Source organism: Nipponia nippon, unplaced genomic scaffold (assembly GCF_047370975.1).
Source record: "Nipponia nippon isolate SJK-2023a ecotype South Korea unplaced genomic scaffold, ASM4737097v1 scaffold_5, whole genome shotgun sequence".
NCBI classification, from domain to species: domain Eukaryota; kingdom Metazoa; phylum Chordata; class Aves; order Pelecaniformes; family Threskiornithidae; genus Nipponia; species Nipponia nippon.
Genome location: NW_028262369.1, coordinates 100,848,886 through 100,862,620, shown reverse-complemented (window position 1 = coordinate 100,862,620; position 13,735 = coordinate 100,848,886). Strand labels below are relative to the sequence as shown.

The window sequence follows — 13,735 nt, the reverse complement described above, 5'->3', positions numbered from 1 at the left end:
AATTTAAAAACCAAAAATAGGTCTTTTCTGTTCCCTGCTACTGAATATGTAGTTGGAAAAGCTGGGAGAGAGTTTCTCCAGTAACCATCAGTGACTGCACCTCATCCCACAGGTATATTAATAATCTTTATTTTATATGGAAAAAATACAGTAGCTGTGCAAAAATAGAACTACAGGACAAGACTAATATAGGACTTGTACAAAATATCAAGGAACCAATAAATAAGCTAAAGCATAACGAGGCAAACTCAAAGAATTTGTAAAAATGGGTACGGCTGTGTACAATGGACAGAAAACACTGTATACAGACAAGACGTGCAAAGTGACTAGGTAAAGCTGACCGCTCCAGCCCAGCTGCACCGGGGAACGTCACTACGTCTGGCTATTTTCAGAACAAAACCTCATTTCCTCCGAAAAAGCATCACAGCTTCATCCTGTCACGCAACTGCACATACACTCGTCCTCAAACCTCCATCTTCACTCCATCCATTTCTCGGGTTTCCCACAAACACGCTTACTAAACATTTCATTGCTGTACCTTTTTCACGAATAAACAATAAATCATTTTGCTTTAAGATAGCACCCAAAGGTGATTAGATAAACTATATAAAGTGCGATTATTGTTAATATGCCATAATATTGTGTTCTTCAGTGCAATAACCAATATGGTCAAAGCCTTTCAATACACATGCAAATGTCACTGTTTATTTTACTTGATTTCTTCTAGTTACTAAAAATAGTTATATTTACATGTCAAAACATGGCCGCTTATAGTTTACTCATACACAAATTATTTATGCTTCCTAAATGTACATCATGCAACCCAAATTAGATCCCACTAGAAAAGTGATAAAATACTTTGATTTAAAAAACCCCATACATATACAGATCCGAATATTACGCAGCAGGTCACTTTCTTGACACCGTTTGAGAAGTAAGCACTTACTTAAGCATTAGAGAGGCACGATTATTACGTACGTGGTGAGATGTAGTATAACCAAAAGCCAAGGTTAAAGCCCTATGTAAAAGGACAGTCTAATTTGATGGTAAAGGGTAATGGAAGGGATGTCTCTGCTCGAGGTCCTGGGCTGGTGGATTGATGATCCTCATTGGCTCCTTCTACGCAAATTTGCCATTCCAGTTACCGTAACTGTCCTGTGATGGGAGGAACAGTCTAAAGTGGTTGTATCCCATGACGTGCTGGCCAAGATGGACAGCTTACACAAACTCACAAGTGACCAGCCGATCAGGATTTCTAGAGAAGTAATACCCTACGACCTTGTGAGCTAAGTTTTACAACCCTGTAAATACACAAAATAGTATTTATACATTTGATTCAATGAATGATCGCTTTGGTTTTGTAGACGCGACGTGACTTAGATGGCCTTCCTTATTGATGGGAGGCTGCTGTTTTGGTAGAGCATCTGGGTATAAATGCGGAGCTTGTTTAGGTGCTCTGTTGTCTTGGCAGTGGGCAGGTATTTGGCACTTAAGCTCCTCGCGTTCTTTAGCCTGCATGCCGTTCTGGTTGCTGTCTCCTGGGGCAGCACCAGTAGAGGAAATTTTAGCTTGGTAGTGTTTGACTGAGAACTGCTCAAAATTTGAGGACTGAATGCCCCCAGAAGCAACGTTTGTTGATAATCCATCTGATGCCTGAGAGTGCCAAGTGCGACTGGACTGAGTATTTTGCTGCTGAAACCTTGCCGTCTTATCCATGATTCCCATAAATGGGGTATTGCGAGGTCTGTGCTCAGCAATAGTACCCTGAACTTGGTTCACGTTATTCTCCTTGAGCCGAACGTCTGGGCCTAGCCCCTTAATATTATCGGAGAAACTGCCGGCTGAAGTTAAGCTGCTGGCTGAGCTGGCAAGAATCATACTGCTTGATGGGGAACTAGAAGAGACGCCACTGGTTACAGGACTTTGCTGCCTTGCTTCACTGAAATTCGTTTGAGTAGGGGCTGTTAACCTGTCAGCGGTTTTAGACTTGCTTGCAAAAGAATGAGAAGGGAGATTCTCATTGTGCTGTGAATGGGAGCACTGGCTGGACATAAACTTCTCAGCGTACAGTTCAGAACTAGGACCTGTGGAAACACTTCCAGATGCTAACGTGCTTGTCCCATCCAAATGCTGAATTTTAGAGTGCCGGACTGGCAAGGGACTTTGGGGGAGATGCTGAAAAGATGATTGTGTCTTTGTATTACATTGACTGCTTCCCATTTTTGATCCAGGCTGGATGGAGCTCAGGTGCTGATTAGTTTTTACAATCTGTGCCTGCTTTGTTGGCTGCACGATCAAGCCTGGCTCCCTCAGGTATTTATTGCCTGTTCTGCTTTGAGGGGACACAGATCTAGCTTTCTGCTGAACACCTTCTTGAAGGGTCCTGCTGTATGATGAAGCAGCTAAGGAACGTTGCAGCCTTTGTGGAGGGGAAACAGATTCATCAGAGTGTGGCCGTTCTTCCTCCCTGTCTTGAAGATTAAAATTATCATTCACACCTTGTATAATGCCCTCCTCCTCGTTATCAGAGTTGTTAATTTGCTGTGGTAGCTGTGGAGACTGATGCTTCTGTTGCTGTGTTCTCTGGAACTGTTTGCATTCCTCTTCTACTCGAGCCAGGAGACGTTTTATCTCTTGATTGCTAGGACACAGCTGCGTGGCTTCACGTAAGTCAGCAAGAGCAGCAAGTAGCTTTCTGTTTAGGGGGGAAAAAAAAAAAGTAAACAATAAAAACCTGGGGCAAACTGAGTCTCAGCATTGCCTACTACGACTCCACCTCCACCACTTTCAAAGACAGACTCTGATTTGTCATCTCCTGCTGCAGGTGGTGACAATATAAGAACTGGATGTTCTCCAAACCAGGAAATTCTTTCCTACAGTGAAAGCGCGGACCCAGCCCTAAACCCTTCCCCTTTTTCAGGAAGGCAGCAGAAGTCTGCTGGTAACACTAGGAACTGAAGCTTTGTCTCCTAAGCCCTTTACTGTTATCTTCAGAGTAGGTAATCTGCGGAGCTCTGCTTCATGACCGTTTATTGTTCTGCTTAGAAAAGACACGGTGAGTTGAAAAGGCACCTCTCCCTATACTTCAACTACAGCACTGTAGTTTGGTATTTTTCCAGCTTCAAAAAGATGGTTCCTCCTCCCTCCCCTTGTTTTTACCTTGAACTGCCAATGATTCAACATAGCTTGTCCTATAAAAGCACCCAGCTATTCTTGCCAACAGATAACGCAGCGCTGGAATTTGGTGGCACTCTGCTGACAACATTCTGCCGAGTCACGCGGAGTAGCAGTCCCATTCACTCTTACGCTTAAAATAATCCCTCTTCACATCAAATTGTTACCTTCTGGACTGCCTTATAATTGCCTAAACGAGCGGTCAATGTTGCTTTCAGGGTTTGGTTGGCTTTAACTGATACAGAGACCTAATGCAGATGGAACGTGCACAAGGAAAATAACTTTTTCTTTGCAAGTTCCAAATACGACTAGCAGAAAAGAAAAGCAGTTTTTGAAAGTGTTAGGAAGTTAAAAAAATCTGTGCAGACAGATGCACAGAATCAAACAGTACCTGCTGTTCCTCTTGGCTCTTGCTCTAGCATAATAGGCTTCGTAAGACTTGGGTTTCAGATCCAATGCTTTGGTAGCAAACTCTTCTGCCATACCAAAGTCCTAATAATTTAAACAAATGTACTCATTATATTGACAGTAAAGGGAAGCTGCATACTCTTTATTCATGGTACTGCTTCAAACTGCAGACAGCTTATGCAGTATAGAAAGTCACCTTTATCTGTTAGCAAGAGCAGGTATTTGAAAGACTGAGAACAGAGCTCATCTTGCTAACCTGGTCTCTCATGCCTAGGGGAAACTGACTCCAAGGTAGCTAAAAACAATGTTAACATAGGTAAGAGATGGTTATTTTCAACCCAAAGATGTTAAAATGCTAGAAGAGACTGCATGTTTAGCAGGACAAATGACTAGCTCAGATAGCAAGGCTTTAGAAAGTGTTTTGGAAAACGGCCAGTTTGGTGGTGGCATTTCCCATTTAGTCTTTCAGAAGTACCAAAACCATCCAGCGGTTCATCATTCCAAAATAATTGGATTACACAAGAACAGCTGCAACAGATCCCCCACGGCGACGTGCCCTCATCTTATGAGCTGTCCCCATTTGTTGGCACAACAAAGCCCGGTATCAGGATACAGTGAAAAGGATTCTAAAATAGCAAAAATAAACGTCCAAGCACAAACTCAGCAATGCAGCAGAATAGAAGCCTGAGATTCCTAGTGCCAGAGAGGCAACAGATTAACAGCACGAGCTTACGTTTGTTTTTCGGCGACATCGTGATAAATTTAGGTATAATGAAACTCTCAGCTCATTGAATGCTTTCATTTCTTCTCCAAATCCTTCCCTCGGAAACTTCCTCAAGGCATACTGATAGCGCTGTGCTGCTTCCTTCATCTTACCTTTCTACAAATTTAGGGAACAACAAGCTTTTCACAAACTCTTAATATTGCAATAGTGTTGCAAAAAAGCACATTTATATTTGACATCGACCAACAGATGCTCTTCAAGTACAAAACACAGAACCAGATTTAAAAAAAAAATAAATATATACAGCATGAATGACACTTACACACAGACAAATGAGAGAACTTGCATGTTAACTAGTTTGTGTTTGTTTCTAAACTCATACCTTCCACGGTGTTTCACCAGGATAATATTTGCATTAATACATGCTGTTTGTACCAGAAAAATTAATGTATGATGTAATTCATTCATTCTTTCTTTATTTTTTAAACAGAGCAGTCAAATATCTGATGATGTAGTTGATTAAAGCTCTTAAGGCCTAGATGCTTCTAGTAGAGGACATCCTTAATCGGGTGGTGACACTGCAGGACAAGCTCTGGCAGTGGCAGGGGCTGGATGGGAGAGGGAGAAAGAGTCCGTTCAGTGCTCAGACGTGCAGTCCAGCTACTGCCGGATTCCCTTAGGTGTCTCGGTCACGATGAGCTGGGTGACCGTGCGTATGAATTTAAAGTAGTAAAAGGTCACTCTCCCACTGCTTAACAGAGGCCGAATAAGAGCGCTAGCCTGCCCCTCAGGACTACCTGAATAATCCACCCTTGCCTTGGAAACGTTCAGACTCTCCCAGAGATGCCGGGAGCACGTCTCCACAACAAACGGAAGACTTGAGACAGTTTTGCTAAAAATGCTGAGATCCCCCTGGTGTGATAAGAAAAGCAAATCTTTTAGTTGACAGATGAAGAAATTTTTCTCATTATGGATATTACAAGTTAATTTATTTTCATAAACATTGGGGTTTGTTTATTATTTGAGTCATCTTAATGCTCAAAGTGCTTAAAATTTACTGTTGAAACTGGCAAGGAAAATATTTCAGGTTTATCTTTCTCAGCTGGAGAGCTGAAAAGTAGTTATTGCATACTGTGAGCACACTCAAATACGTGTTACTCTGCAAAATAATTATCCATTTAAAACACTTTGGCAAATAAATAATCAAAGTATACTGGAAAAAGTTTAATGAGCAAAATGACATACCATAGCTCTAGCAAGTCCATTCGAATTACTATAATAAAATTAAGTGCTCTAAAAATAGACACCAGCAGGGAATTCAACCTCTCGTACCAAAGTGTAAAACACGTTAGTATCAAGTCCTGCTGTGTTACGCTGTGGTCTCAGGGTCTGGGCAGGGTTCAACCTGTGGAGCAACTTGAGGAGAAACTGAAGAAACCGGATCGGTGCCGGCGACGCGGTGGCACCTCCTCCCCGAAGAGCCAGCGAGTCGCGTTCGACGCGCCGCTAGGGAAGCGTGGCACAGGAGAGGCTGCCCGGGCACAGGACAGAACTGCCTTCGTAGCATAAAACCTGCTGTCCTTTAGGACATGCTTAAAGTCACCTGCTTGGATATAAAGCTCTAAACCCATTTCAGGATCAACAAACTTGATAAATTATCCAGATGTATTCATAAGACTCCTATACAGAATTTGGGAGAATCTAAGGAGGTCCACCCTGATTCATGACGGCAAAGTCTCAAGGGTCCCTCTTCTGTACTATGCAAAGCCACCTGATGTAGAACAAAGACCAGAGATAAGATGGCAGATACTTGAGGGCCCTTATAAAAAAAAACAAACCCTACAAATTACAAGTCTGGTAGCGCGAACAGACTTTGAACGATGCTTGTAAAAGCCGTTCAGCGCTGTGTTGCACTAGTGAAATAACGCAGGTGTAACAGGCAGTTTACAAAAATAATTCCAGTCTCTCTTCTGAGCAATATAGCACCACTAGTAAAAAGAATGTATCAAAAGGGCTGTCGCTTTCCTCATGATACATTTAAATAGCACACAAAAGAACATCATCCTGAAGAAAAGGATATGCCTCACTGTCACGTAATTCAACAAGGCACTTCCAAACGAGCACCTTACATTCTGAGGTGCTCCTAAGCAGCAACTGACTGCTACAAATGTTCACAGAGCCACTTGCTCAACAGAAAGAAAGTGTACTTAATATTTATTTATTTTACACAGGAGTTTTCAATGATTCTTTCCCAGGGTTCTGAAGATTTCTTGGTCTCATTCTGAACATGACAGGATGTGCAAGTACACATCTTGTTTGAACAGAAAAGGAGGTATAAAGAGCTTTAACCTGCTTTCAGACAGAAGTCCAATTATAATGTTCTGCTATCAGGGAAAAAAAAAAAAAAATCTACCTACTTTGTACAGTATATTTCCTTCTTCCATCAGTTTCTGCAGCAGAATAAGGAGAATATCGGGTTTTGAGGTGGCCATTGCCCATGCTGCATTTCCTGCAAGTTAAATTTTAAGGATCTCTGACAAAAGGGAAGAAAGTGTGTTTCTGATATCTATTCACACTAGAAAGCCTAATCCTACTTCAGTAGATATTCCACTTGCATGGAATTATTATTACTAGTGTGTGCACATATATTTAAAATACGTATATGTACATACCTGCCCCCTGCCGCCCCACATAGATAGCAGCCAGATATTAAATGGTCTGATCCATTTAACCCCGGTCTGAAGCCAGTACAGGACAGTAGGAAAGTCACGGTAAAGTTCAGACCTAAGTAAGGATCTGTATTTGATCATACTTAGTACCCAAATAATAAGAAATGATGATATAAAGGTACTACAGATTCAATAATTCTCATGTACACAGATGCACCATCTACTTGCCTACTGATCATACGTGATTTGGACATGCATTTTTTGCTCACCCTTTGCAAAAATGTATGATTCTATAATTTATTAAAAGAATGTTATTTAAATGTAAAACTTCTTAATCTACATCATTAATAGTGTCAGAATTAAGTATCACTAATAGTGTAATCACCATTTTCTTGTTTAAGTATATCATGATAGAGTAACCACGTAAAGACTGACTCCTCCAGACCTCCTCGTTGACATACATCAAAGAAAGGAACAGAATAAAATTACTTGCATTTCCTCACTTCTGAAGTGAGTCTTGAGTGTCTGCCTTTAAAAGAAAGATTGATTTCTCTTGAGTGGGCATCCACAAACCATACAACCTGCAAAAGTCTCGTGTGTATGTCAAGATTTAATTATTTAATCTGCTTTCCAGAACTGACAGTAATTCTAGCAGAGCAGATATTCAGTAGTTTCTCTTGAGTATAGGATAGTTTTACTAACCGAGTTTAGCTCCTTTTCTCAGTAGCATAACCACGACTGATGTATTCCGACATCCGATAGCTCTGTCCAGTGGCCGCATGCCACTGTGGTCAACGTGCTCAATCATTGCTCCCTTCTCCACCAAATACTGCACCTGTGAAAAGAAAGAAGACAAGCCTTGTAACATTATTTTGGGTAAGAGAAATATTTAAGCTACCACCTAATCTGCCTTGAAGTATACCGAGTATACCGAGTATACACTCCGGAGTATGCTAAAGCCATTTTAAATCCACTGAACTGAATCCATTGAAGACGACACAGCGTAGGAATGCTATCAAACTGCACCGAAGAGCTGCAGTTAAGGAATTAAAAAAAAACACCACCCAAATTCCTGGAAGTACCTGTGTCAGAAAAACACTAAGACCAACACATTACGCTTGTTTTCTCCTTTGTTCATGCTCTGCGTGCCAATATGCAGACACAGCAACTCAGGCGTAAGGGCAGCAAGCTCAGTTGACAACAGTAGCAGCGCAGGCCCTGTGGATTCACCTTCAAGTACACCGTACCACTACAAGGACAAGCACGAAGTGCAGCACCAGAATATGCTCCTAGTATGGGACACAATGCTATACAAGTACGATAAGCAGAAAATACACAGACTACTATCGTGTAATGCGAGATATTTAAAACATTCTAGTTAACAGTGTAAATACAAGTTATGATGCTGAGGGACCACTTCTTGTTCTATACAAAAAAAACACGTTTGTAATTTTATTCATTTCTTAACCATTTATTACGACAGTTTAACGCTGCAGTTGGACATAAATGCAGCAAATGTAAAATGCAGCAAGGGCGAATAAGAAAGTTTAAGCAAGCAAAATAGGGATGCCAGATATCATCAGCTTCCACCAAGCATTCACCAAGCATCCAGAGCAACGGAGTAATTCTAGTACTTGCTCATCAGCAATACTAATTTAAAAGTGCAGTATAAAGGAAACGAGAGCGATGGCAGGTTTGATGTAAGCAATAGTTCTTTCACATAACCACTGCTTGCCCAAATGCAACTGGCGGTAATCTAGCATGGAAAGAAGTATTAACAATCCTTCCCACTGACAGGCCCCCAAGACCCAAAGCTGCCGGCCTGCTGAGTCATCTCTGAGTCAGCCCTATCACACCCTGGTCCGTTGCCCTAGCACAAAGACCAGGCCGCTCAGCCACACGAGCTGCTGATGCGGCCAGTCTACCAGGTGAACCAGCAGCCTGTGCTACTCCAATGCAACAGCCTGCAGCAAATGTACAGGAGTCTGGATATCCCTCATGCCCAAGCAGGAACGAAGTCCCTCTTCAGGTACCCAGCGTTACGTAGAAACACTTGCAGTGGCCGGAATAGCTCCGTGATGTGACTTCTGAAACCTGTTAAAGCCAGTACAGAATCTAAGGGCTTATTTACAATTTCAAGTTAACTCTGACTAAGAGTGAATAGGACTTAAAGTGCTATAGCAAGTTATACTGTATGGCAGCATTTTTGTTCAAGAACTGCTGTTTTGAAACAGGGCGCTGTGTATGCAAACTCCAGAAATAAAGATGCTAGCCAGTCTGAGAGGCTGCGTATGCTATTCTCTCTAGGTCCCTGGTGAACTCTTGGATCTGTTTATAGTGTATGCAGACTTAAGCATGCCCTTCCACGCAGCTTGTGGAAATCGCATTCCTATCTGGTCAGGCTTCTGAACTGTGCTTAATTACCGAGTTTTGAACCATGAGAACAGAAATATACAATCACTTAAAAAAATCTGTGATTTTAAAGATACAGAGGCTTCTAAACCACAGACTTTAAACTTATTGTATACTTTTGATCTCAGTTACAGGAACGGTCCATTTCAGATTTAGAAAAACTTCACCTAAAATGCCTTAAATGCTTGCACTGAAACGTTTATTATAGAGGAAGAAGGCAGTATGTGAGAAAGGTACAGGACTGAAAAGGGAATTTCAGTTGCTGCCCTATTTCTGAAACGACCTGTGGAACAAACTGAGAAAAACTGAATTTACACCTCAAGCCTTGTATTTCCATGTATATAAACTAGATAGTAACACTGAGATGTGCTCAGCGCCATCTTCACAAGATCAAAAGCGTAAGGATTTCTAACAGTTCTCTTTGCTTTGTTTTTTATTATGAAAATTCAATACATGCTTAGTTTTTCTACTGTTAGTTCTACTTACAATATCAGCATCCCCATAGAAAGCTGCCAGGTCTAGGGGTGTTCGTCCATTTTTGTCTGTCTGATCAGTCGTTGCGCCTTTCTCAACTAAATACTGAACCACTTCCCTGTGGCCTTTTAGACATGCCCAGCTCAAAGCTGTCAGTCCTTCTTTGTCCAGAGATGAAATAGTTGCACCTGTAAAATGAAAATTAACTTTGTTATGAAGATGTCTTGTTTAATAAGCAAAATTACCTAACTTGCACAGATGCAGTCTCTTGCACAGCTGTGCAGCCTTGAGCCACTATTTATTTTCTACCTTCAGAAAGCAGAAATTCCACAGTGCTCAAATGTCCTTCACAAGAAGCCACCATAAGTGGAGTTCGGCCTTGCTTGTCACTTAAATTCACATCAGACCCATGCTCCACTAGAAGTTTAGCAATCTGAAATAGAAAATAGCAATTTAAAAACGAATTGGCAGATTTAAATTTTAGCCATAATAGCATGAACTTTTAAAGAAGAGGACTAAGCTCTTTTTTATAGCAATGATTGAGAAATCCTGCACAACTCAAGTCTTAACAGTTTGCAATTCAGGGCCTTCTCCTGACAGGAGTGGCCAGCCTGAGGAAGGCTCCCTCTCCACTAATACAGAAGCAGTATAGAGGATCTGAAATTGCCTCTGTTCTTGGTCTAGGAAATAAAATATTTTAACTCCCAGGTATTATTTTTCAGGTATGCTATAACTAAGGTTGTCATGCAGCCGATGTACTTTCAAATCCTTTGTATCACTTTAAATAACTTAAAAAGTGAGCTTCTGCACATATCCCGTTGAAGCTGATGCAAATGCGTATTAGAAAATTTACACTAATTTATTACAGGACTAGAGGGAGGAATCAAGGACCGCTTCCCAAAGGAATCCGTTTAATTTGCGAAGATGTGTCAGACCTGCCAGTGCCCCTGCCGTACTGCACAGAACAGGGGAGCAATCCCCCTCCTGTTAGCTCTCGTCACGGCTGCTCCGTGTTCAAGAAGCAATTCGCAGACTTCCAGTTTTCCTCTTCCTGCAGCAGCTGTGAGGGCTAAAGAAGGCATTTTCATCAACATCATCTCTTAGCTGTTTTACCACATCTTTTGACACATGCACATTATGTGAGTGTTACTGAACCCCCGATTTCTTCAACCCAGCTGCTCCATAAGATTTTTCATAACTCAAATGAATTAGTCAGAATCAGGTTAAGTCAATAAGCCACAGACACTCTCTGGTAAATAAAAAAAGTATTCTCAAAGATAACAAGTGTATCATGTCCATAGCTTTAGGTTAAAAGGAATCTTTATGAAAATTTTGGATAAACCCATCAGCCTGAGGCAGTTCTAGTTCCTTTTTCATTAATCATTTTTTTCATGACAAGAAAGCTTCACCTCTTTCCATCAGGCCCTTGCCAAAGGCGACGATGACAACAGTGCTGAGATTGTTAACAAAGGGACTGTACCTCAGGCGTCAGGACGCATCGTTTACTCAGTCCCTAGCAGTGACGTAGTACCAAACAGATATTTAGATCTCTGCAGAAAGCCTGTGTCTTGGACAATTTAGCTTCGTTCTGCGCTAGTTAAAATAGTTTTCCCTGCTTTTCATGCTGAAAAACACAGTAGGTTATCAATCAACAGTCCTAATTCCTGTGTGTTAACCCTTGCTCTAGACTTCAAGGGGGTACTGTACATTTTCCAGTACAGAAGAGACATCAACATCCTAATTCACCTTAAAAATCTCTTTTGAACTGAAGAGTGTATGTTGTCAGGAGCAAGTGCTCTTGACCTCTATATAAAAATGCAGTAACCTTGCAACTTTTAAACAGAGAGATACCACTATCAGAAGACACCTTTTCAGCCCTGGCTGAAACCACCAGAGTATCGCAATGGCATGCACACCTGCGCACACTGGCGACGGAGCGGTCCAACACAACATAGTAGCAAACGTGTCCAGATAGCACAATAATATAACCATTGCTATGATCTTTATTTTAGATGTTCATAAGACACAAATTACTGCACATCTGTGTTCACAATATATGCCTTATGAGAAAGCAGGTAATTTCCATACATCCGGCACTAATATTTTGTGACTCAGTACCATAATGCTGAAGCGTTGCTGTAAGGCTATACATTTAAGCAATTTGCCACCTTCTCCTATAGCTTATTAAACTCCTTGTGACACTCACTGAAGCTTGAAAATAAAATATTTTCCCCATCATGATTTTTCCCCTCTTCCATTTGGCTTGCATCAACTTCTTGTGTGTTTTAAATGGAGCTTGAAATGAAAATGTTTTTTTTTGTTGTTCGTGTTGAAGCATCATCAGTAACGTTAACACTGTTTAGAAAATGAGTTCATGTGCTAACTTCTGCAAGAATCAGCAAAGGCCTCACCCCTCCATTTTCTAAATCCTAATATTGTATATTTTCCAATAAGAAGTGGGTCAAATTGTGAATGTCTTGTTACTCGTTTTTTAGCATTTTCAAACATGATAAAGTAGAATTTTTAAAAATTACAATGGATGATGAAAGTAAATGACATTACAAACACTGCAGGAAGCGGTAAATTCATTACTTTTGTTTAACGACAATATCTAACCCATTCACTCTTCGCTTACTGATACGTCACTATATCACAGTTACATCAACTGTTTAGATCTGCACAACGGGAAAAGTGACTGTTACAGGTAATCAATATTAAAGGCCAAACAAACTATCTTGTTCAAAAACGTCACATTTTTTCTTCTGTCAGTACGAGCATTTCAGCTCATGGTGTAACTAACATTACAGCACCAATATACCTCCCGATACCTTATCCAGGTATAAGAACACTAAACAATTCCCTCAGTCAGCTTAAACAGCATCAGGACTAAACCCTGCTCAGGAATTCCAACTATTCTACTCAATAGGACCACCTCTGATATGCCTAATGGTACTCTGCAAAAGTTGAGAGCAGCCACAATGATGCTATTTTTCTATCACTTTTACTAGACAGTAAGTAACGCTCCAAACTAGCTAATCTGTATAGAACCCACAACACTGGAAAAGCACCTCGGAGATGTCTTCAACCCAAGATCGTCTTTTCCAACTAAGACATAGTAATGTGGATTTTGAAAAGGGTAAACTAAGCAAATTTAGAAAACAGGCTTAAAAGTCTCCCACCCCTACATCCTCTCATTTCATGTGTTTGACTTTTTTATCTGCTCCACTTTAATTTGCTATTTAACTTGCCTTGAACCTGTACTTCATACAGACATGGCCTTCAGCTACATTAATGTGATAAAATATTGGCAATGGCAATGATGATCTCTAGCTGTCTTTCCCTCTAAAAGATTCACAATATAAAATGCTAGTGAAACAGCCTCCACAATGAGCAGAACCAACTTAGCATTCAAGTAGATAATAGCAGTGCAAATATATGAACAGAAACAAGCTATTCCCGAACATATTACGACATGAAAGGGAACGATCTTTAAGGTTGCTCTGTGCTGTTTCAAGGTGAGATGGATTTTCACTCTTTAAAACAGGCACTCACAAAACACACTGCTCCTCACTCCGTTGGCCTCATATTTCTAAGCTTTATCACTATCCAGTTCCATACCATGATCCCATTTACAAAGCAGACAGCAAAGAACCATGCAGTACAATGCAAATATAAGTTCACCCACACATGCAAAACTATGAAGATTCCAGCAACATATAAATTAGCATCCTTTCCACGTGGTGGTTTGTTTTTTTTTTTTTTTTTTACATTCAGTAACTGAAGAGTAATATTTCATGTAATGCTAATCCTGTGGCTATCTTGACTGGCTACATGTTTTTCTCGTCTCAAACTTACTACTCTGTATCTCAGAGAA

The 13,735-nt window shown here is 40.8% G+C and overlaps 1 protein-coding gene across 4 annotated transcripts in view; it reads right to left on the bottom strand.

Moving 5' to 3' along the window:
- Positions 1-104: 104 nt before the first annotated feature.
- TANC1 (tetratricopeptide repeat, ankyrin repeat and coiled-coil containing 1) overlaps positions 105-13,735 on the bottom strand; it is a 97,892-nt gene continuing 84,261 nt past the window's right edge. For all 4 annotated transcript variants that reach the window (XM_087732963.1, XM_087732965.1, XM_087732964.1 and 1 more), the window contains 8 exons: positions 10,797-10,930; positions 10,171-10,294; positions 9,874-10,049; positions 7,678-7,810; positions 6,724-6,815; positions 4,316-4,462; positions 3,566-3,666; positions 105-2,695 (listed from right to left, as the gene is read on the bottom strand). In XM_087732963.1, the coding sequence (XP_087589089.1) occupies positions 1,324-2,695; positions 3,566-3,666; positions 4,316-4,462; positions 6,724-6,815; positions 7,678-7,810; positions 9,874-10,049; positions 10,171-10,294; positions 10,797-10,930 (2,279 nt within the window). In that variant the 3' untranslated portion in view covers positions 105-1,323. The remainder of the gene's footprint in view (positions 2,696-3,565; positions 3,667-4,315; positions 4,463-6,723; positions 6,816-7,677; positions 7,811-9,873; positions 10,050-10,170; positions 10,295-10,796; positions 10,931-13,735) is intronic.